At 40.9% G+C, this 24,083-nt stretch overlaps 1 protein-coding gene across 1 annotated transcript in view; it reads right to left on the bottom strand.

Annotated features, from left to right (window-relative positions):
* Nucleotides 1–23,778, bottom strand: part of HABP4 (hyaluronan binding protein 4) — a 36,928-nt gene extending 13,150 nt beyond the window's left edge. The window contains exons 1-5 of the mRNA XM_032636107.1: nt 23,319–23,778; nt 18,428–18,590; nt 13,155–13,316; nt 12,884–12,952; nt 8,682–8,765 (exon numbers count right to left, since the gene is read on the bottom strand). Coding sequence (XP_032491998.1) covers nt 8,682–8,765; nt 12,884–12,952; nt 13,155–13,316; nt 18,428–18,590; nt 23,319–23,679 — 839 coding nt within the window. The 5' untranslated portion in view covers nt 23,680–23,778. The remainder of the gene's footprint in view (nt 1–8,681; nt 8,766–12,883; nt 12,953–13,154; nt 13,317–18,427; nt 18,591–23,318) is intronic.
* Between the last annotated feature and the right edge of the window lie 305 nt (nt 23,779–24,083).

Below are 24,083 nucleotides of genomic sequence, written 5' to 3'. Positions count from 1 at the left end.
AGGCCACAACAGTGAGAGGCCCACGTACCGAAGAATAAATAAATAAAGAACTTGCCAAATTATTAAAAAAAGAAAAAAAAAAAAAAGAATGACCATGATTTGATAACAGTTTAGCTGAATAACTTACTTGGAGTTTCAATATACTATTCTTATTTTATATACATTTTTTCTATAACTTTTAACAAAAAGAGCTAAAAATAAAGAAATATTAAGGAATCATGAGGGTTTCTGTAGCCTACTTGTGATAGAATTAAGAAGTCTGTGGAACCGATGCTATGAATTTGAGGATTCTTTCATAACTAAGATAACCTAATAGAAGTTAATAAATTCCAAAAAGTTCAATAAGAACAGATTTTGTGTTAAGACCACAAAAGAAGCACTTTTTGTTTGCTTGTTTGTCTTAAAAAATATATCTAGGGCTTTATATATATATAAACATAAACAACTAGAAAAAGTAGAAGGCATGTAAGAAATGCAGCCCTGAAGTGACACAGACACCCAAAATAAAGCAAATAGTGCAGTTCAGAATAGAGAATCTGCCACAAGTGATTCCATCCATGAAAGTGATCAGCCTGACACCCTTTACTCAGATGCGCCTCATTTGAAGGTGTTCTTACAGATGCCCCCATGCATTCTCCTTTATCACCTGCCATTTCAACAAGCCATTTTGGGAGCAGTATAAAATCACCAAGGACAGGCTCCTTAATTCATTGCCTATTGACCAAAAATAATTATAAAAAACACACTCTAAACAAACAAAACACATTCTATGACAGTTCTGTAAGGCAGATTCCATTTCCCATTTGAATCAGCTCTGAATGTAGTTTTTACTGCCGTTTTAGCAAAGACTGGATATTCAACAGGAAGAGATATAGCTAATTCTCAGTTCCAGGAACGACTAATGCAAGTGTATTTCTAACAGTTATAAAAGCAACATAACTGCTACCACTCTAAATTTAACAATTCCCTTTTGAGTAATTCAAAGACCTTTACAGTTCTTGGTTTATCAGGTGGGCCAAAGAGTGCCTTCGGTATTTTAAGTAAAAATAAAAGACACATTTTTCATTTTCCCCAAGAACTTTATTGAACAATGTATTCACGCTTTTGTTCCACTACTTTCTGCCATTTTCCAGGCAACTTCATAATTCCAAAACTTTTTATCTTTTTGCGCAAAGAACTGTTCCAGGTGCCTTTTATAGTCTTCCAGGGAATTGAATTTTTTTTCCGTTAAGAGAATTTTGTAAAGACCAAAATAGATGGAAATGCGAAGGTGCAATGTCTGGTGAATACAGCGGATGAATCAGAACTTCCCAGACAAGCTGTTACAGTTTTTGCCTGGTCATCAAAGAAACATGTGGTCTTGCGTTATCCTGATGGAAGATTATGCATTTTCTGTTGACTAATTCTGGACGCTTTTCACTAGGTGCAGCTTTCAGTTGGTCTAATTGGGAGCAGTATTTGTTGGAATTAATCGTTTGGTTTTCTGGAAGGAGTTCATAATAGAGGACTCCCTTCTGATCCCACAATATACACAACATCACCTTCTTTCGATGAAGACCGGCCTTTGGTGGTTGGTGGTAGTTCATTTTGCGTGCCCCACGATCTCTTCCATTCCACATTGTTGTACAGTATCCACTTTTCATCGCCTGTCACAATTTTTTTTAAATTAATTTTTGGCTGCGTTGGGTCTTCGTTGCTGTTGGGTGCAGGCTTTCTCTAGTTGCAGCGAGCGGGGGCTACTCTTCATTGCAGTCCGCGGGCTTCTCATTGCGGTGGCTTCTCTTGCTGCGGAGCACAGGCTCTAGGCACGCGGGCTGCAGTAGTTGTGGCTCGCGGGCTCTAGAGCACAGGCTCAGTAGTTGTGGCACACTGGCTTAGTTGCTCCGCGGCATGTGGGATCTTCCCAGACCAGGGCTTGAACCCGTGTCCCCTACATTGGCAGGTGGGTTCTTAACCACTGTGCCACCAGGGAAGTCCCCAACAATTTGTTTTAAAAACGGACTGTTTTCATTACATTTCAGTAGAGAATCGCATGCAGAAATAAGGTCAAGAAGGTTTTTCTCGTTTATATGGAATCCGAACGTCAAAGTGATTCACATAATCAAGCTGGTGCAAATGATTTTCAACGTTTGATTTGGATTCTTTAAGTACGTCGGCTATCTCCCACGTGGCATAACATTGATTGCTCTCAATTATTGTTTTGATTTGATCGCTATCAACTTCAACTGGTCTACCGAACTGTGGAGCTTTGTCCGGAGAGAAATCTCCAGCACAAAACTTTGCAAACCACTTTTGACACATTTGATCAGTCACAGGACCTTCTCCATACACTGCACAAATCTTTTCGTGCATTTCAGTTGCGTTTTTACCTTTCTTGAAAGAATAAAGTATAATATGCCGAAAATGTTGTTTTTCTTCCATATTCAATATTAAAAAGGCTACACAAAAATTCACCAATTTTTATGTCTTTTTTAAATGCATGCTGATATGACAGCTGTCACATACAATGTAACAAAATTGTTTCCAGTGAAGTTAAAGACAACTAAGTGCTACTAGAGCCATCTTACAGAAGAAACCAAATGAAATTTTTGGCCCACCCAATATGATAAAAAATTTTTGGAGAGAATTTTTCATCAAAACTGCTCATAGGTATAAGTCATCAAATCTATGACTTGTAATGTGAACAATGCTGTATGCAGATTTGATAAGTATACATTTTGTTTCTAAATGGGTAAAATTACAGAAGAAATTTTAACAACAGTTATCTTTATGTAGAAATAAATGGGATAATAATGCTAATATTTACTGTATGTTTACTAGGTGCCAGATGCTATTTAAAGTGCTTTACATTAATTTGCTCATGATAATTAACGCCACAAGTTAGTTAAAATTAACAGCTCCGGGCTTCCCTGATGGCGCAGTGGTTGAGAGTCCGCCTGCCGATGCAGGGGACATGGGTTCGTGCCCCGGTCCGGGAAGATCCCACATGCCGCAGAGCGGCTGGGCCCGTGAGCCACGGCCACTGAGCCTGCGCGTCCGGAGCCTGTGCTCCGCAACGTAAGAGGCCGCAGCAGTGAGAGGCCCGCGTACCGCAAAAAAAAAAAAATTAACAGCTCCATTTTACAGGTAAGAAACTCAAGGAGACAGGCTATACAACTAACAAATAAATGAAAGAGCCAAATTTCATATCCATTCATTCTACCTCCAAAGCCCGCATTTAACCTCTGTGCTGTTTAGGGAATAAGATGGCAGAAAAAATGCTTAGATGGAAGATAGTCAAGATATGGACAGAGGAAGCATACAAATCATCAATTCAAATGTCCAAACTTCCATTCAGGTAATACTTTTTCACCTGAATGAAAATGTGCAGTGAATCAAGGAAAGTGGGCTCTAGAAATAAAACTTTACTCACTGAATACTTAACTGCGGCAAGTGGATCTAACCTAACATGTAAATAATACCTCCTACTTCCTTCCAAAATACTGAAAGGGTGACTTCCCTGGTGGTCCAGTGGTAAAGAATCTGCCTTCCAATGCAGGGGATGTGGGTTTGATCCCTGGTCAGGGAACTAAGATCCCACATGCCACAGGGCAACTAAGCCCGCGCACCACAACTACTAAGCTCGTGCACCTCAAGGAGAGAGCCCGTGTGCCGCAAACTACAGAGCCCACACATTCTGGAACCCGTGTGCCACAACTACAGAGCCCAAGCGCCCTGGAGCCCGTGCACCACAACTAGAGAGAAAACCCGAGAGCCTCAACTAGAGAGAGGTCCGAGCGCTGCAACGAAGAGACCGCGCCACAATGAAAGATCCCACGTGCTGCAACTAAGACCCTACGCAGCCAAAAAAGTAATAAAAGAAAAAAAGTACTGAAAGAGAAGTGAATTTCATGATAAACTTGGAGCTCCTCATAAAGTTGCAATAAAAATTTTAAAGAGCTGTGGTCCTGCTTTAAGAAGACTCAGTACATAACAATCTTCATTGTCTAAGCAAATACCCTTGGAAACAAAGTGCAAAATATTTCATTGCAGATATTTTTTAATAATGCTTCCTCACCATTCTCTTTTCATAGAGCTAAATTTTTAAGGATGGGAGGGAGTTGTTGATCTATGTTACTTAATAGGAAATCCTCAGTGATCCTGGCAGCTCTTCCCCTGATTACAGAACCACCTTCTCCCATTTGCAGTTCTTAATAGCAAGTTAGTCTAAATGGCACTTTTAACCATTCCTACCATTCAGTACAGTTAACAACATGAATGTTTGTGCCACAATACCTGGTTCAAATTCTGGCTCTGACACTTACTACAAGTTGTTTAACCTGTATGTCTCAGCATTAGAATAGGAACAGTACCTTCTCCTTCACAGGCAGCCAAGGGTTAAATGAGTTAAGCCATAGACTCATTTAGAACAGTTCCTGGCACACAAGAAATGCTCAATAAATGTTAGACTTACTCCTAAAGCAAAACAGGAAACTGTCACAGGTATTCTTGGACATTAGAACACCACATGACAAGAAACACGTAATACTTCTGTAATGAAATGAAGAAGGAAGGGCATAGCACATGTAACTGTCGACAAAATGTGTCCAATTTGAGGAAAATGTATGTACTTTCGGTTGCAGGTTTGAAAATAAGCAAGGGTACATTAAATTCACCTACCAAGAAGTTCTAAACCAAGAGTTGCACTAAATATACATTCTGGCTGAACGCCGAAAGCTTGGGTGTTAGATCAATATCCCGACAAAGCCAAGATCAGAGAGCATCTCCATCCTAGAATGCATATACAAGCCTAATTTTGAAATTATAAAAAACTATAATTGTATTACTAGAAATGTTAGTAATAATTCTAAAATTTGACAAGGCAGTGCAGAAACAAGAACCTCTCAGTGCGGTTGGTCACTAGACTGCAGCTGCAGTGCACTGCAGCTCCTGCAACTTTAACTGGATGCTCACTGTTCAGCATGTTCAGCAGAGGGAGAGAGATTTGCTGACTAGCTCCACTAGGATATTGCAGACAATGAGACGGCCAACAAAATCATCAAGTATTATTTTGTCTTTCAAAATAACTGATTAATTGAAAGAACTATTTTGTCTAATATTATGAATGCTAGAGTACCTCAATCAATTCCAAAGATTACAATTATGCTATAATTTACTCTCTATTATTCTGCTTTATATTACCTGAATTTGGATAAATGGTTTACTGGCTCAAAAAGGAACCAATTTTTCCTGAAGGTATCTAGTTAACTCACTTCTTAACATTCATATACACTGTTGATCTATTTTCTTAGTTAACTTACTGTCTAAATGTTCATATTAATCTATTTCTTTAATTAAATACATTACTTAGTTGTTTTGAATAGTAAAGTAACAGCTTTCACAATCATCAATCGTAGCACTTTACTCTTGTAATAAGTAACAATAATAATAGCAGGTATTTATACAGCACTAACTACATGCCAGGCCCCACTCTACATGAAACACATGCACACCCAACCAATCCTTATAACAGCCTTCTGATGTAGGTGTTATTATTATTCCCATTTTACAGATGAAGAGAACTGAGGCACAGAAAGATTAAATAACTTAGCCAAATTAGTAAATGGAAGAGCTGGGATTTGAACCCAGAACACTGGCTCAGAGTCTCTGCTCTTAAGCATTGCCTCTTCTCAGCTGAAGGATGAGTAAGAGTTAAATAAATAGGTGAAGGGTGAAGGGAGCGTGGAGGAGAGGTACAGAAAAACAAGAATACAGCACTTGCAAAAGCTCTTTGGTAGGTGTGGCATAGGAGCTGGAGAAAGGTGCTTGGGAACATGAAATAAGGGCCACATGGTGAACCTGGAGAAGGCACAGGAGTGGTCGAACTTGAGGGCTCTTCATGGGCCAGACCATGCAGGACTGTGCAGGTCAGGGCAAGGGACAGAAAAAGGACAGGAAGCCACCGGGGGGGAGGGTCTTACTCGAGGGGTGGGGGCACGATGATCAGAATGGCAGTGTGAAAGCCACTTTGGTGTGAAACGGGTGGGTTGGTAGAATGTGAGAATGCAAGGAGCCCCATTAGGAGCTCTGGTGAGAGAGTAGATAGCAGTAGCAGAGACTATGATGGTGAGTGGAGATGGTAGATATAAAAGGGGACAAATCCTCAGGGCATGGTGACAATTGGATTTTGAGGAGACAGTGGGTCAAGAAGAAGGAAATCTCAAGAATGACTCCTAGGTTTCTGGTTGGTGCAACTGGATGAATGGCGAGGCCGTTCTGCAAAACAGAAACACCTAATGAGGGTGGGGGCTTGTGGACCTCAGTCCCGGCCACACTGAGCATGAGGTGCATTTGGGATGCCCACAGGGAGGTGTCTAGGAGGCAGATGGACACATGGGCCTGCAGTCCATGTTGAAGGTTGGAGCCAGAGGTATATATTCTGGAGTCAGGGGATAAATGACAATTCAAGCTGCAGGAGTGCATGAGACCCTATAAAGAGACACTAGACACAGAGAAGAGGGCCTAAGGCAGAGCCCTGAAGAACTCAACATTTTAAAAGAGCGGAAAGACAAGGATGAGTCTGCAAAGGAGGAACTGAGCAGCAGAAAGCAAGCCAGAAGAATGCAGAAACCAATGGGAGGTTGTGGTTAAGAGGAAATCAACACAGGCATACCTTGTCGTATTGCACTTCACAGATTCTGCCTTTTTAACATATTGAATATCTGTGGCAGCCCTGCGTTGGGCAAGTCTAGCAGCACCATTTTCCCAACAGCATTTGCTCACTTGACGTCTCTGTGTCACATTTTGGTAATTCTCGAAAGATTTCAAACTTTTTCATTATTATTATATTTGTCATGGTGATCTGTGACCAATGATACAAAGATGTTACTATTGTAATTGTTTTGGGGTGCCACAAACTGCACCCACATAAGACAGTGAACATAATCAATAAATGTTGCATGTGTTCTGACTGCTCCACTAACTGGCCTTCCCATCTCTGTCCCTCTTCTGGGGCCTCCCTATTCCCTGAGACACAACAGTATTGACATTAGGCCAGTTAATAACCCTATAATGGCCTCTAAGTGTTCAAATGAAAGGAAGAGTCAGTCAATATGGCAAACTTCATTGCTGTCTTTATTTTAAGAAACTGCACAGTCACCCCAACCTTTAGCAACCACCACCCTCATCAGTCAGCAGCCATCATCAAGGCAAGACCCTCCACCAGCAAAAAGATTATGACTCATTGAAGGCTGAGATGATAAATATGTTAAAAAGGTTAGTATCTTTAGCCATAAAGTATTTTTTTTTCATAAAGTATTTTTAAGTTAAGGTATGTATACTGTTTTTTTTTAGACACAATGCTATTGCACACTTAATAGACTACAGTACAGTCTAAACATAACTTTTATATGTACTGGGAAACCAAAAAAATCATGTGACTCACTTTATTGTGATATTCGCTTTATTGAGGTGGTCTGGAATCAAACCCACAATATCTCTGAGGTATGCCTGTAAAGTCAAATGTTCTGAGAGGTCAAGAAAGATGCAGACCGAAACATCTGTTAGGTCTGGAGACATGTGGTGACTGTTTCAGAAGGGCAATGAGGACAAAGCCAGACCTGGAGTGAAGTGAGGATGAAGTGAAGGGGAGGAAATGAAGAAAGAATGCACATAACCCCGAAAAAGGCAGCTGAATGTGAATGTAGGGGCAATGAGAGGCTTAAAACAGGAGAGATTAAGCGCAGATAAAATGTTGATAAGAAGACCAGAGCTGGGAGGAAGTATGCCTAAAAATGAAGGAGCTAACTGATAGTGAGATTTCTCTGAAGTCAGTAGGAAATGGGATCCAAATGCTGGAGAGGCTGGTGGAGGGATGGGGCCTCTATTTTACCACAAGGGAAGAAGCCCAGGAGGCAGGTGCAGGCAGGTTTGCACCTTTGAGAGTGGTGTAATTTCTCTGTGACAAAGGAGGCCAAGTTGTACCCAGAAAATGAAAGAGGAGGTGTGGGTGTCAGAAGGATGGAAGAAGGGGAAAGTGGGGGGCAATGTCAGGGCTCTGAGGGGACAAGAAGGACTGAACCAGTTACTGTAATGGGTTGGGGGGGAAGAGCGAATCCAAGAAATGGGCATTGCTGGGCAGTGTTGAGGGCTCATTTCAGAATGTGGTGATGGGGAATTTACAGGGGTTCCCGTCAGCCCTGCTGAGTATCTTGCAGTGCTCAGCCTGTGGATACAGGCAGAAAGAAGGCAGATGGCTACCGGTTGTCCAGGAGGTGGGTGCATTTGCTAGCAAGGTACTCATAGACCCAAGGGGCAAGGGAGTTTAAAGCCTTGGCAAGGGTGCTACAGATGGACCAGGGAACTAAGCTCCATGAAGAAAAGAGGAAGGAGGAACTGGGAGAGAATAAAGGAACAAAAGATAGGGGTCCTGAGGAAAGAGAGACTAGTCACAGTACAGGCTGCTGATGGAAAATAAGTTGTAGGCACAGGACAGAATACTTGAATGCAACCCATTAATTATCATTAATAATCATTCATTAGATGATTTGAACTATTAATTAGTTTGATTATTCATTAACATGTTAAGAAGATAACCCTCTGTGATATGATGAAAGGCTGAGCTTCCTATTCTATGAAGACCTCTTATAAATCTTTAAGAAAAAGACCAACAACCCAATGGGGAAAATGAATGAAATACCCACTTGGCTGGAGATTCCTCCTCCAGGGGGCCCAGGGACTCCTCCACCACTGTGGTCTCTTCCATGGGGGCAGTCGGGTCCATGTCACTGCAAAGCAGCAAGAATCACTCTAGTCACACAAATCTGTTTACATCAATGCCCTTACATATTCAAGATAGAAAAAAACACATTTCAATGTCCTTTTTCTTAAGTAAACATCCCTCAAGGAATTAACATGTACATACAGGTAATCCACATCAAAATAAAAAAGAGGAAGAAAAATGCTCTTAATTGCTAATCCATATAAATTATTTCAAAAGTGTGAAAAGTACTTTGAGAAATACAAGTTTCCATGAATAGCCTAAACTTAAAAACAGATTGTAAAGGACCAGAACAATTATTCAAACTCTTATTATACTAGGAAATTCCAAATATTAACAGGGGCCATAAAAATTTTCAACCTGTGTTAAATGACTTAAAATAGATAAGAATATGCCATTTCAAACTTTAGAAAATGGCAAGAAAGTGGAAACATTCCACAAAAAGGAATGTGTAGGATTACAAACAAGCTGGTGATAACCATACCAGAAAAATACGGCTTTGAAACATCAATTTACATACCGTCACATCTAAATACATAATCTACAGATTAGAAATTACAGCACAGTGAAAAACACTTTGAATTTTAAATACATAATCTTAAATTTTTTATGTTGATATTAATCCTATCTGAACATTACTTTTAAAAAAGTACCAGCAAAAGAAATTTCATTCTCAGGAAAATGCTAAAATTGGTCAATATAATAGAAATATTTTACACTGTACATTCAGAACCCAGCACTCTTTCATCCCCAGTTCAGGAAAAATTTTCATAAAATTAGTTTTTTTTTAAATAAACATAAATTGGGCTTCCCTGGTGGCGCAGTGGTTGAGAGTCCGCCTGCCGATGCAGGGGACACGGGTTCCTGCCTGGTCCGGGAAGATCCCACATGCCGCAGAGCGCCTGGGCCCGTGAGCCATGGCCGCAGAGCCTGCGTGTCAGGAGCCTGTGCTCCGCAACGGGAAAGGCCACAACAGTGAGAGGCCCGCATACCGCAAAAAATAAATAAATAAATTTTAAAAATAAATAAACATAAATTGAACTATAATAAAAGAATAGAGTTTTTACATTAAAAGTATTTTAATTCTCAACTCAAAGCCATTGTTATCAACTTTAAAAAAAACTCAGTTTTCCAACACAAAATTTGAATAAATAATTTTTACTTTTAAAAAAGGTCCTAAATCAAATGTTCTCCCTGTTTGGAAGGACATCCCTGCTGCTCTGCCTGGCAGAAGTCCTTTAACAAAAGCAGCCTCTACACATCAGCATGACCCTCATGGGTCATGGGAGTTTTTAGCATCCAGGAGTCTAGCAGCAGTGGCAGTGCTGTATTACTCCAACTTTCTCTTTATTCCCTTGGCCATGTCATAAACCAAGGGGATAAAAACATGGATTCACTGACAGTTCATAGCTTTCAACAATTAAAAATCATAAAAGGGCTATAACGATATAGGGGAAGAAAAAAGAAGCAGAATACAAAACAGACTAGCAATTCTTAAACCTGACAATCAATTTAGAAGAAAAATCACAGACCTCCCTCCTGTATTGACCTAAATTATTTTATGAATAAACATAAATCTAATTTTGTGCTTATAGCTCAATAGAACCATAGCTTATAGAACCATATGATGAAAACTACAAAACAAGTAAGTCTCAAGATTAGCACCAATTTATTTTGGCAAATTTTATTATTTTGTTGAAAGTAAATCACCAATGTTGGATTTATTAGAAGAAAGATAAAGCTCCAGGGCCCATGTCTATATTTTGACTTCAGTTATACTAATGTAGAAAATGCCTGTTTGCACAAGTATGGTTAGAAAACAATTTTAAACACCTCAAGGCTTTGTTAACTAGTTCAAATTCAATCAGACTTCATACTTAACCAAATCTATGACAGTGAACAGATTTAATCCAGTGTTGCTTGATTACTACATAAAACTGTCTTGGCTCTTCACAATAAAAGTTGGAAGGCAGTATTATTAAAAACTGCATTTGTGGGTGTCTATCCCAGTTAGGAACAAGAAGATAATATCTGATATTACACTTTTAACATTATTACAAATGGAGAAAATTCTATTTTCAGCACAGGTACTAACAGTCAAACTCTTGAAGAAAACCAGTAACAATGGAAATGGCTCAGTCACACCACTTTGAAAGCATCTTGCCCTTAGATCTAGTTATACTGTCAATGTCTTCAAACAGGAATACTAAACTACAGCAAAACCCTCACACCTCCAATGCACGGTGCAGCACTCGCCCTTGTCAGCCACGAACATATCACTTATTGTTAGGCTCACCTCTGCTGTTTTCTCATTAATCATAACTCAGCTGCACTATACCATGGTGGCAAATCAAAGTCTCAATGTATTAAATAAGAAATTAAAGGCTTATTCTAAAAAAAACCTTTCAATTACACATTATTACCACCTAAGAGCTTTGACTTTATAACTCACAAACCAATCCAAAATCAGTGCCATGGGGCACGTTTCATTTTCACATTGGGACATACCATCTGCCAGGAGCACATGTGGTCACTTCTTCATGTTCCAAGGTCAATAATTACCTCTTAGAGTAAGTAAACACTTGGAGCCAAAATGATTTTAAACTCAAATGCAAACTGAAATGGGGTGGTAGTATTAAATAAGCTAGTAAATCAGATGATGCAGAAAGTGCCTGTATTACTTTTAAAAAATATACTATTACAGTAAAATAAAACAAAATGAAAAGGTCTGTATTTGAGATTCTATAGAACCCTAGATTGACAAACATTCAACAAGTTTCTTTTCAAAGACAACACAGATGAGCAATGGTAGTAAATTTAATCTTAGATTTGATCTTATTTTCTACATTTGTTTTTTTTGTTTGTTTGTTTTACGTTACACGGGCCTCTCACTGTTGTGGCCTCTCCCGTTGCGGAGCACAGGCTCCGAACGCACAGGCTCAGTGGCCATGGCTCACGGGCCCAGCCGCTCCTCGGCATGTGGGATCTTCCCGGAGGGCACGAACCCGTGTCCCCTGCATCGGCAGGCGGACTCTCAACCACTGCGCCACCAGGGAAGCCCTGTACATTTGTTTTTAAGGATAAAAATTTAAGAAAAATAAGTTTATGTAAAGAGCTTATATTCTTCAAAAGAAAAAGAAAGTGGAAGTCTGGATCCCCTCAAGCCTTCAAACTTGTGTAAAGTCTTCCCTGCAACACATCCTGTAGCAACCCATTCCTCGTACTTCCCCGCAGCCCTGAAATGACAGAAATAGCAGAACCAAGTACCTCCCCTAAGTAGCAAAACTGGCACAGATCTGAGATATCATAAAGCCTGAGAAATGTCAAATTTGAACCTCAGGTGAAACTTGTCATTGAGCTTTGATCTGCAAATGATTTTATAAAATCAAGATGCAGGGACTTCCTTGGTGGCGCAGTGGTTAAGAATCTGCCTGCCAATGCAGGGGACACAGGTTCGATCCCTGGCCTGGGAAGATCCCACATGCTGCGAAGCAACAAAGCCCATGCGCTACAACTACTGAGCCTGCACTCTAGAGCCCACGAGCCATAACTACTGAGCCCGTGTGCCACAACTACTGAAGCCCGTGCGCCTAGAGCCCATGCTTCGCAACAAGAGAAGCCACAATGAAAAGCCCGTGCACTGCAACAAAGAGTAGCCCCCGCTCGCCACAACTAGAAAAAGCCTGCGCGCAGCAACGAAGACCCAAAGCAGCCAAAAATAAATAAATAAACTTATTTTTTAAAAAAAGATGCAATGTATACAAAAACTTTGGAAGGTCACAGAAAAATAAAGTACAGAATATCCAGGAATTTAAAAAGCATTCTGAGGCATATGCAAATATACAGTGCCATGTGCTTGGGGTGTCAGCAAATATACAATTTGCTTGGCTAAAATAAGATAAAAGAATTTTGAAAGCAGTTTCAAATCTAACCACAACATAGCAAAACTGTTTTAAAAAGTTATCTCATGAAACAAAAGCCTAAATTCAATCGCTACGTAAAGCACACAAGTATAAAGACATGGCAAGCATAACACAGAGGACATAATTTGCAAGACAGGCAAATAAAAATCCAGATATTTCCACTTAATTGTAGGTTCACAGAAGGTACACATTTGCACCATACCTGGTATCTTTACCTGATCCCCAGGTGCGAACTCCATATCCACCCATGTTGTCTTCAGTTCTGATTGCTCTAGAAAACCAAAGAATATTCCCTTAAACTGGAAGCTGGTGTCCAGTCAATCTCCAAATCAGAAAAGTTGATCATAAAAACTGTCCCAGGATCAGCTCCCTTAGGAATAACTGCATACTAATATAAAGTCAACTAAATATTAAAACACAACAGATTCACACCAAGATCTTAAAGGGAAAGTAGCATTTACAATGAAACTTACATTTTATCATTACCACTGTATCTCTCAAATTCTCGTTTCCCTCTCTGGTCAAAACCGTCAAAAGCTCTGTTCCCAGGACCACCTCTGCCTCTGCTTCGCATGCCCCCTCTTGGGCATCCACGTCCTCTCAGTGGTCTTTCTCGATCAAACCTGTCAACTGGTCTTGGAAGAGATGAGTATAATAAAAAGCAGTGAATTGGATTAAAGAGCTAAGGCTTTTTTTGATTAAAAAAAATTCTAGAAGGACATTATGGCTACAGTATATTGGAAAGAATCGTGTATCTTGAATAAAAAAATTAATAGTTAAATTTACTGAGCACATACTATCTCTAGCACTGTTCTGAGCCCTTCACGTACAGTCATTTAATTACAACTAGTGCCCACAGATGAGGAAGATAGCTGAAGATGACGTCTTTGTTGTTAAATCCAATAGCAACTTTTGTCTCTAGGTCATCTGACCCTTATGCATCATTTGACACTGCCAACCACTGATTTTCCTCTGCCCTTTCTGGCTTCTCTTTCCCTGCTCATCCTTATAAAATGATTTTTGACACAGGTAATATCCAAACATTCACAAGGTACTCCTCTTGCTTCTTGGCCACACAATTCTACTTCTCAAAGGCAGACACTGCAGAGTCACATATAGGGAAAGGTTCTACACCTTGCCTTTTGCATGGGACATGTCTTGAATATCCCATCTTCTGGATACCTACACATTTGTCCTTAAGAGCACCAGCATTCCTGACTCCCTACCTCCTGTACACATCGTCCTCGTCCCTATGCTAATGCTACATGGCCCCTTCACGTGACCCTGTGTCTCTCATTTGGGGGTCTCTCTGATTTCAGGCCACAAAGCCAGTAACTTCCTGGACATCCCCCTGTGTCACCCCATGGCCCTGAAGATACATGACCAACACTGACCCCTTGCTCCTACTACGGTCCCTAACTCACAACATGGAAGTGTCCAAGCCAAGAAACTCCCTTTTCTCACTCTTTCCCTGCCACACCCACTGGATCCAGGGCCTGACCGCCCGCTTCTCCTCATATCCATTCTCTGCTACCATCTGGTCACTGTCACTTTTTATGAGGACTTGTCTCTCCTCCACCAGACTCAAAGCTTCTGCAGGAAGGGCCTCATCTTTTTCATTGTTAAATCCTAGTTTAATAAGAAATTATATTTTTTAATTTGTCAAGGCTTTTAAAAACATTTAAAGCAAAAAATTACTTATTGAAATCTAGTGACATTAGTCGCTCAAACACGAGAACTAGAGGTGTGTTCCAGTCTACTGAAACAGGCTGAAAATGTTACATTAAAAAGCTACTATACAATCACCGATAAAAAGATACAAAACTCACAATTCTCCTTACTCAAAAAGATAAAGAAATACAGAAGGGCCAATCATTAACTTTATGCCAGTCTCTTTCAAGAAACATCATCCTAAATCAATTCTCCAAGCTGGCTTTTCTGTCTCCCACCTCCCCGGACCAAAACCAAAATTTTAAAGAGAGGCTGTTATAGAATCTGATTCCACATTACAGTAAATATCTAAAGCCGAGTTCTAAAACAATGACAAATGAACAGTAACAGTAAGTTCTTAACCAGGAAGTTGGACAGCGCCATAAAAGAAGTCTACCTAAAAACTGAGAAGAAATGAAGCATAAAACTCTATATGGAAAATAATGCCAATAGTCAAAATCGGGTCTAAATTTACATGAACTCTAGATCAGATACTGATAAAATAAAGAATTCATTAATAATATAATAGTAACTGAAGCTGACCCTAAAAATAACCCTGTGTGTTCTAGTCTATTTTAATCCCTTAAATCATTTTTATTTATCCCACAGGTTTACCCCACCCCCAATTAAATATATGCTCAATTGCTTCTTTATAATCCCCTTCTTATAAAATATATATATATTTTTAATAGATCTTTATTGGAGTATAATTGCTTCACAGTACTGTGTTAGTTTGTTGTACACCAAAGTGAATCAACCATATGTATACATATGGCCCCATATCCCCTCCCGCTTGGGCCTCCCTCCCACCCTCCCTATCCCACCCCTCTAGGTCATCACAAAGCACCGAGCTGATCTCCCTGTGCTATGCTGCTGCTTCCCACTAGTTAACTATTTCACATTCAGTAATGTATATATGTTGATGCTAGTCTCACTTCGCCCCAGCCTCCCCCTCCCACCCCATGTCCTCAAGTCTGTTCTCTATGTCTACATCTTTATTCCTGCCCTGCAACTACGTTTGTCAGTACCTTTTTTTTTTTTTAGATTCCGTATATATGCGTTAGAATATGGTATTTGTTTTTCTTTCTGACTTACTTCACTCTGTATGACAGACTCTAGGTCCATTCACCTCACTACAAATAACTCAATTTCGTTTCTTCTTATGGCTGAGTAATATTCCATTGTATATATGTGCCTCATCTTCTTTATCCATTCATCTGTTGATGGCCATTTAGGTTGCCTCTATGTCCTGGCTATTGTAAATAGTGCTGCAATGAACATTGTGGTACATGCTTTTTTTTTTTTTTTTGCGGTACGCGGGCCTCTCACTGTGGTGGCCTCTCCCCTCACGGAGCACAGGCTCTGGACGCGCAGGCTCTGCGGCCATGGCTCACAGGCCCAGGCACTCCGCGGCATGTGGGATCTTCCAGGACCGGGGCATGAACCCGTGTCCCCTGCATCGGCAGGCGGACTCTCAACCACTGCACCACCAGGGAAGCCCCATGTCTCTTTTTGAATTATGGTTTTCTCAGGGTATATGTCCAGTAGTGGGATTGTTGGGTCATACGGTAGCTCTATTTTTAGTTTTTTAAGGATCCTCCATACTGTTTTCCATAGTGGTGGTATCAATTTACATTCCCGCCAACAGTGCAGGAGGGTTCCCTTTTCACCACACCTTTTCCAGCATTTATTGTTTCTAGATTTTTGGATAATAGCCATTCTGACCACATGAGGTGATACCTCATTGTAGTTTTGATCTGCGTTTCTCTAGTAATTAGTGATGTTGAGCATCTTTTCATGTGCCTCTTGGCCATCTGTATGCCTTCCTTGATGAAATGTCTATTTAAGTCTTCCAGCCATTTTTAAAATGGATTGTTTGTTTTTTTGATATTGAGCTCCATGAGCTGTTTGTATATTTTGGAGATTAATCCTTTGTTGTTTCATTTGCAAATATTTTCTCCCATTCTGAGGGTTGTCTTTTCATCTTGTTTATTGTTTCCTTGGCTGTGCAAAGCTTTTAAGTTTAAGTCCCATTTGTTTATTTTTGTTTTTACTTCCATTACTCTAGGAGGTGGGTCAAAAAAGATCTTGCTGTGGTTTATGTCAAAAGTGTTTTTTCTCTGTTTTCCTTGCTGTGATTTATGTCATAGAGTGTTCTGCCTATGTTTTCCTCTAAGAGTTTTATAGCGTCTGGTCTTACATTTAGGTCTTTAATCCATTTGGAGTTTACTTTTGTGTATGGTGTCAGGTAGTGTTCTAATTTCATTCTTTTACATGTAGCTTATCCTCTTTTTTAATAGGTTGGTGAGCATTAAGAATTTGAGCAGGCAAACTCAAATTCTGGGCTTTTCTACAAAATAACTGGTCCATACTCTTAAAAAATGTCAAATCCATAAATAAATGAAAGACCAAAGAGCTGTTTTAAATTAAAGAAGACTAAATGCAATGCACATTCCTGGACTGGATCCTGAACCAAAATTGTTTTTCTTCTGCTAGAAGGATATTATTAGGACAATTGGTGCAATTTGAGTAGTCTGTAGATTACATAATTTAGAGAATTAGATAATAGTGTTGCATCAATGTTAATGAGTTTGATAATTGTACCATGTATTTAGGAAATATATTTAAAGTATTTAGGGATAAAGAGACATTCCTGTAGCTTACTCTCAAATGCCAAGGAAAAAAGAGGTGTGTGTGTGTGTGTGTGTGTGAGAGAGAGAGACAGAGAGAGAGAGAGAGACAGAGAGAGAGAGAGAGAGGAGAAAGAGAAGGAGAGAGTGAGGGAGGGGTATGATAAAGCAAATGTGGTAAAATGTTATTGGAGAATCTGGATGAGGGTATATGGGAATTCCTTATATAATTCTTAAAACTTCCTATATCCAAAATAGGCATCCCTTAATAGGCAGTTTTTTTCATGGTAACATATAAAGACTTATCCTTTTAAAAAAACTCATAATTTTGCTACTAAAAAAGCTGGAAACATGAGTTATAATTTCCTTATTTCCACAGAATAAATCCCTGCAGTGAAGGAAAAAAATACACAAATGCTTCCCAAAATAAGCAGCTCTGATCCAGAAGGCTTTCTGTAAGCAAGCAGACTGCGGCTGTTACATAGCAAATTTGAACTAATCACCCAAAAAAAGCAGAATTAAGCCTTTCTCTAGCCCTCATCCTCTAACATGGTGGCAGATATACCATCTCTGTTTTGAATGTATAGTGGAATAGGTAGTCAAGAAGTTGAAAGACTTTGGGAATAACGGCTCCCTTGACATTCAACTGTACACTATTCTAGTCTCTTTTAGCCTTTTTAACTTTCTTTTCCTTTAAATGTGATTCACAAGTTGTTTTGTTTTAATCTAAACCCAGTGCTATGCAGGTTTAATAATTAAACACTTGAGGCAGCAAGCATCCATCTTGTTAGTGCCAAGCATAAGACACTAAGAACTGCTTCCCGTGTATAGGTGGGCATGATAGCCCACATGCTGCCACATTACTCAGAAGGGTGTCAGGCTGCACCAGCCTGAGATCATCTTCTAGGTCAGAGCACTTTCTAGAGAAAGCATGGGAGCCTTAAACTGGTGTCACATATTTTATCAGGTTTTTTGTCCAGTTTCATCATGATAACCTATTGACCTGACATGGGGCTAGGAATTTGTTTAAATTCATTAGTAGCCCAAATTAGTACTGCTAAATCAAGAACATAATTATATCTCTGGCCTAAATTTCAAAAGAAAATTTAATCAGTTTAGCATACTCCTATATAGTTTGTTATAAGAATGCTTTTCATAGTTACCAATAAGTAATCCATTTTTCATTGTGTAATGATTTCCGGAACCAAGACTTAAGGTCATCTATGAGATAGATGGAAGGTGCTTCACGTGTTACCTAAGGTAGTATGATTTGGTACTTAAATTTGGTACTTAAATTGGCAAAATATTCCCAGGACTGGCACCACAAAAAGGTTGCAAAGGCTAGTAGTCCTCTGAAAATCCTTCTGGTTCCCCCAACCCTCCAGGCCGAGGTCTGCAGTACTTACTTTTCATCTGTAAACTTCTCAGGTGTAAAGTCTGCCTGCCTCTCCGTCTCATAGGGTCGATATTCCCTGTAGGATCTCCGCTCTGCTCTATCAAGCGTCACCTCTGTCCCCCGGCTCTCACTCCACCCTTGCTGCTCCCCTCTTCTGGAAGTTCGTTTCAGGCCTGACAGGGAGGAATCAAAGGGGAGAGCTAGAACACAAGGTCTGCAACAGCATGTTATTACAGGTACTTTTAAATTTTACTTTTCTAGAAAACAATGTCATAGGAAAATTTGGGAAGTTTGGAAAAGTTCAGAGAAGAAAAACGGTTGCCGATACTACTACTGCCCAGAGTCGTCTTTTAATAAAACTTTGACATTACTACTGAATCCCTTATGTCCTAGAAATTATGATAAGATAAACTATACCAACTCACTTACAATTACAAATATTTAACAATGACTCTGTGATAGCAACGGAGATATATTATCAACTACATTTCACAACAGCAGCTTTATCAAAACATGGTAGCTAAGTTCCTTCCAGAAAATTAAAGGATAAATACCCTGTATTTCAGAACACATTTTTAGAATCCCAACTAGAATTTATCATTCATTGGCTGATAAAGTTTTCATTTTTAAATAGCTTGTACCATTGTATCTTTCTCATTTGAAAACAGATTTTCCTGGTCTTTGATGGGATTTATACATTTATCATCACACTTCTCAAATATAAGGCCAAGCTGGTATTTGCCAACTCATGCAAGGGCTGGCCAGCACTTGAAGGGGCATCTCCCATCCACGGAGAGGCCAGCACTGAGGAGGTAGGGGCTGGGGCACTCCAGCCTTCTCTGTTCTCTTTTTACTCCTCTCGGTTTTGACGCTTCAAAAATTTTCAGCAGGGTCTATGTCTTAAGGCAACTAATATTTGGTGCATATATTGTGAAGAACTTTGTTATTTCTTAAATTATCTTCCAAAAATGTGTGTTCATCTTTTCTTTGTATACATTTAATAGGTCTCCATCTCAAACATTATGTACAATTTTCATTTTAGTAGAAAATTTTAGATTTTTCTTGGTATGTCACCCTCCACATTTATTGTATGGCTATAAAAATATTAAATGTACTTGAATTAATGGGTATTTTTTTAAACTACCGGGTTCCTCTTCTACTTAGGCAGATACTTGTGATTCTTAAGAAATATATGTTTACATGTATTCTCCTATTTTCCCACTTAATATTTTCTATCTAAGCTTTATAAACTAGGCACATGTAAATATTAACATAGTTCCAGTATGTTACTAATCTCATTTTAAAGCAAAAATCATGTCGTGACACCACTAACACAAAACCGTGCAATTTATTACTTGTTAGCTAACAAAGTGTTTTTCTGAAATGCGAAATATTGCACAACAGACCTAAGTTCAATCTTAAGTTAATGTCCCATAACCTAGGAAATGCTTAAATCTGACTTGCTTCCTGAAGCCCCAGTCTGAGCTTGTGACATGTTTAGGATATAGGGAAGATGTTATCATAAACAGAGCATTATGCTTTTATTGCAGAAAGAGAGACTGACACTGGTGCCCAACTGCCCAGGAGTATGCAGTGCCAGATCCGAGTGCATACACGTTACTAAGAGAGATCAAATTTGGAAGAGGCATTGAAAATGTTATTGTGAAAGTTAACTATCTAACAAGTTGAAAACTATAATAGACCATGACATAACAGCAAGAACATCAACAGTAACAATACTTTTCAATACTTTTCCCTCAATATGAAAAGTTATTTTAATAGTTTCCAATTTCCTATTCATAACCTGTAATTTAAAAAAAACAACTAAATATCTCCACTCAACTACAGAATTACTTAGCTTATTCCCACCTTCTTTCTGCTTTCAAGGTTATTTAAAAAATTGTATCAATTAAATTTGGAATTCATCATTCAAAATTTAAAATGACATTTGCTGCATACTTTATACTAAAGTTTCTTCCAAAGCTTCTGTGTATAAGTTGAAAACCATTAAATATAACTGGCAACTTATTAGAATAATTATCAATACCCTGCAAACATTTCCTTTTCCTCCCAAAATCCAAAAAACAAAGATAATAGGGGTCCAGTTTTTCCCACAATTTACTACTAAGGGATCAAGAATGCAACTGAGGGCTTCCCTGGTGGCGCAGTGGTTGAGAGTCTGCCTGCTGATGCGGGTGACATGGGTTCGTGCCCCGGTCCGGGAAGATCCCACATGCCGCGGAGCGGCTAGGCCCGTGAGTCATGGCCGCTGAGCCTGCGCGTCCAGAGCCTGTGCTCCGCAACGGGAGAGGCCCGCGTACCGCAAAAAAAAAAAAAAAAAAAAAATGCAACTGAACCTAGTTTTTCTGTGTTAGATCAGCGGCTCCAAGTGGATATGCAAACATTGAATTTTACTAGCCCTTTCCAATAAAAGGCTGGCATATGCAGTCTCATCACTGATGTAACCCCAAGCCCACATGAAGGGACAGAATACAATAAAATTTACAGTGAGATTTCCCCCAAATAAATTTGAGCTTTGACTCAGAGATTAGTTCTGAAAGGCCAGGAAAAGCAAAGCTGAAACAGCCTGTGAAGACTTCAAGAACGAATTTTTTGAGCAAGGCTCATCCAAAGGTCTATGTATATTGTTAAATAGTGAAGGCCATTAAAAACCTATTTCTATGGGAAAATCTTATGATTTCCACATCCTTTTGAGATTAATGTTTCCGTTATATGTCAAACTTGTTTTGACTTAGATTCTTGTCTACACTAAGCATTCATTTATAATATTCTAACTAAATTAAAAATTTTGAGTGTTAGAAAAGTACAGTCCGTATCAATTAGGGCTACAAAACCTTGAGAGAGTAGCTCTCTAACACCCATTACAGACAAGTTTAGCACAGTAGCTACATAAACGGAAATTAATGAGCTGTTTGCTCCTGAAATAACATACTTGAAAAAGAACTAGAATTATAAAATTTCCATTTTAACTAAAAAACTAACTAAAGTTCTTTAATATAGATCTCAAAAGCCAGATCACTTGGATCATAAACAACTGACAGAAAAAAAGTTATAAATGTACTAGACTACAGTGCTAAGTTTATTAGTTTAGCAAGTTATAACTGTACTAGATCATAACGCTAAATGCAGGTTGCAACCCAGTTTATATCATGTAAATTTAGAAAAAAAGAAGTAGCTCTGTGCATTTATGTATGTAAATGCAAGGTGTTAAAATAAGAAAAATACAGGATTTTCACTATACTTCATACACTTTTGAATTGTTTAAAATTTTTATAACAAAAATGCATGACATTTTTAATAGTAAAAAGGTTAAAAAGCAATACATTGACATAGAAAACTAAATTCAGTTTCACACTAAAATACATATTTTCACTTGTTAAAAAATAAAGCTTAGCCTTTCCCAATTCTTATTACTATGATATTTATCTAAATAGATTTAAAAGAAAAGATAGAACATAATGCAAAATGTACAAATTATCTCAAGTCTCACTCACTGTTTAAATAGGCTCATAACTGTACCGGTCCACCAAGGAGTCTTGGGATATCCAATAGCATTTAAAATAATTTTCAATATTTTTATTATAGTGACTTAATTTTCTGATTTTCAAGAGATAATGCTGGATTGAACTTTCCACAGATAAAGGTAAACATTACCTAGTTGCAGGAGCCAAAGCCCCAACACTCAAATCAGGTGTTATTGTCTCAGGGCTGGGCTGCACAATTTTTATCAAGCAAGGACCAAGCCAGTAAAGCCAAGTTGAATACACTGCCAAACATTGGCTGGAGTGGTCGAATTATACATCTTAACATTCTTTTTACGGAAACTTTAGGACCACTGTCTTATTTTTGAAAAACAGAGGAAACACAGGTGGAAACTTGGAGGCTTTGCCAGTGATGCAGTTCAGGTGAGAAAAGACTCTTAAGCACCCTCCGTCCCTAGATGCAGACAGTAGTAGTACACCAAGCTTTGTACTTGCCGTTTTGGCTAAGCAGGGAGTGGGGAACTTTGAATATTCTTGTTGAAAAGGTTAATTTAAAACGCTTTTCTTAAAGCAGCTTGAGTTAATGACAAGTTACACAATCCATCAATGCTGCCTGCTACATTGAAAACCCGTGCGGGACGACTGCTGGAAGCTCCGTAAGGGGGATGGATGGGTGAAGGCACAGAGCTTGGAAGGAGCCGGGGACCCCACGTCCACCCCCGCCGCATTCTGCTCGCGGCCCTGACGTCACAGCCCGCCCCCGAGGTCACCCAGGACTTCCCTCCATCACAAAGGCCCCAGCCCCTCACCCCGGCGATCCTTCACACACCCCGGGCTCTCGCCGCCATCCCCAGGGTCCGGGTGCACCCTCCTCCACTCTCCCTAAAAGGCGCTCCCCTCCCTCCTTCCCACCACGCTACTTTTTGCCTCCCGACGCGAATCTTGCAGAGGTTGGGCTGGAGGATGGAGAAGGTCCCTGCTAGTTCTAGATCTGAGAGCCCCGGGTCAGCGACCTCAGTGTTCGCCCCCACACACCAACCCAGAAATATCCCTCAACTTTGCCCAACTTGTAAAGGCTCAGTTTCAGCGTTCTGAAACCCCCTACTCCAAGCCTGCACTCTCCTTCGCCCCCAGAAGGGACTGGGAAAGGCCAGAAGGGGCGTGACACCCTACACCCCGTCCTCTTTTCCCACCCTCCTCGGCCACAGGGACCCTCAACTCCAGCCAACTCTTCCCAGAGCCCCCTCCCCTTTCTGGAACAGATTCCAGTGATCCCAGTCTCGTAGTAGGAGGTCGTGGGGCTGCAGAGGAGAGGTGACCTCCATGACCCCATTCTCCTTCCCTCCCGCCCACCGCGCCCACCCCGGGGCATCTAGGTGCCGGGCGGAGCGCGCGTACCGGGCGGCTGAGGGCCGCCCCCTGGGCTGTCTGGCTGCTGCGCGCCGGGGGCCGGGAGGCTCTTGCGTTCCTTCTGAGACTCCCTCCGGCCGCCGCCCGCGCCGGGTCTGTGGCCCGAGGCGCCAGCCGGGCTCCTGCCGCCGCGGTTGCCGGCCCCGGCCGCCGCCCCCGCCGCTTCGTCGCGCCTCTTGCGCTGCAGCTGCTGCTGGCGTCGGCGCTCGGCCTCGCGCAGGATGTCGAACGGGTCCGACTCGTCGTCTAGCAGCTGGTGGAAGCGATTGGCCACGACACAGCCGAAACTCTCCTGCATCGCGGCGCCTGCGGCGGCCGCGGCCACAGGACTCCCCAGAGCGCCCTTCATGCCGCCGCCGCCACTGCGGGCCCGCCGCGGGCAGTCCACGCGAGCGAGTCTCAGCGAAGCCGGCAGCGAGGACCCATCCTACCCGCAGCAACCGCCCTCCCACCCCAGCCCGGTCCCATCCCTACCAGCGCCCGCCCCCGCGCCGCCGCCACCGCCCGTCCAGCCGCTTCCCGCCAGCCAATCAGCGCACGCGGACTCGCCCCCTTTCCTAGCCAGCACGCCTGGAAACCCAATCAGCGACCGGCTGCTGTCACGTCATGCGACCTCTATGCCCCTCCCCACGATTCAGCAGGGAGGGGCTGGACCCAAAGGGCGGAGCTACTGGGAGGAGCAAGGAACCTTGCGGTCCAGGCTGCTGGACCCTGCAGGTGGGTCACGGCCATAATTTATGTTCTCTCTGGGAC

This window comes from Phocoena sinus, chromosome 6 (assembly GCF_008692025.1).
Source record: "Phocoena sinus isolate mPhoSin1 chromosome 6, mPhoSin1.pri, whole genome shotgun sequence".
NCBI classification, from domain to species: Eukaryota; Metazoa; Chordata; class Mammalia; order Artiodactyla; family Phocoenidae; genus Phocoena; species Phocoena sinus.
Note: the sequence above shows the minus strand (reverse complement) of the source record. Positions and strands in the feature narration are given on the sequence as shown.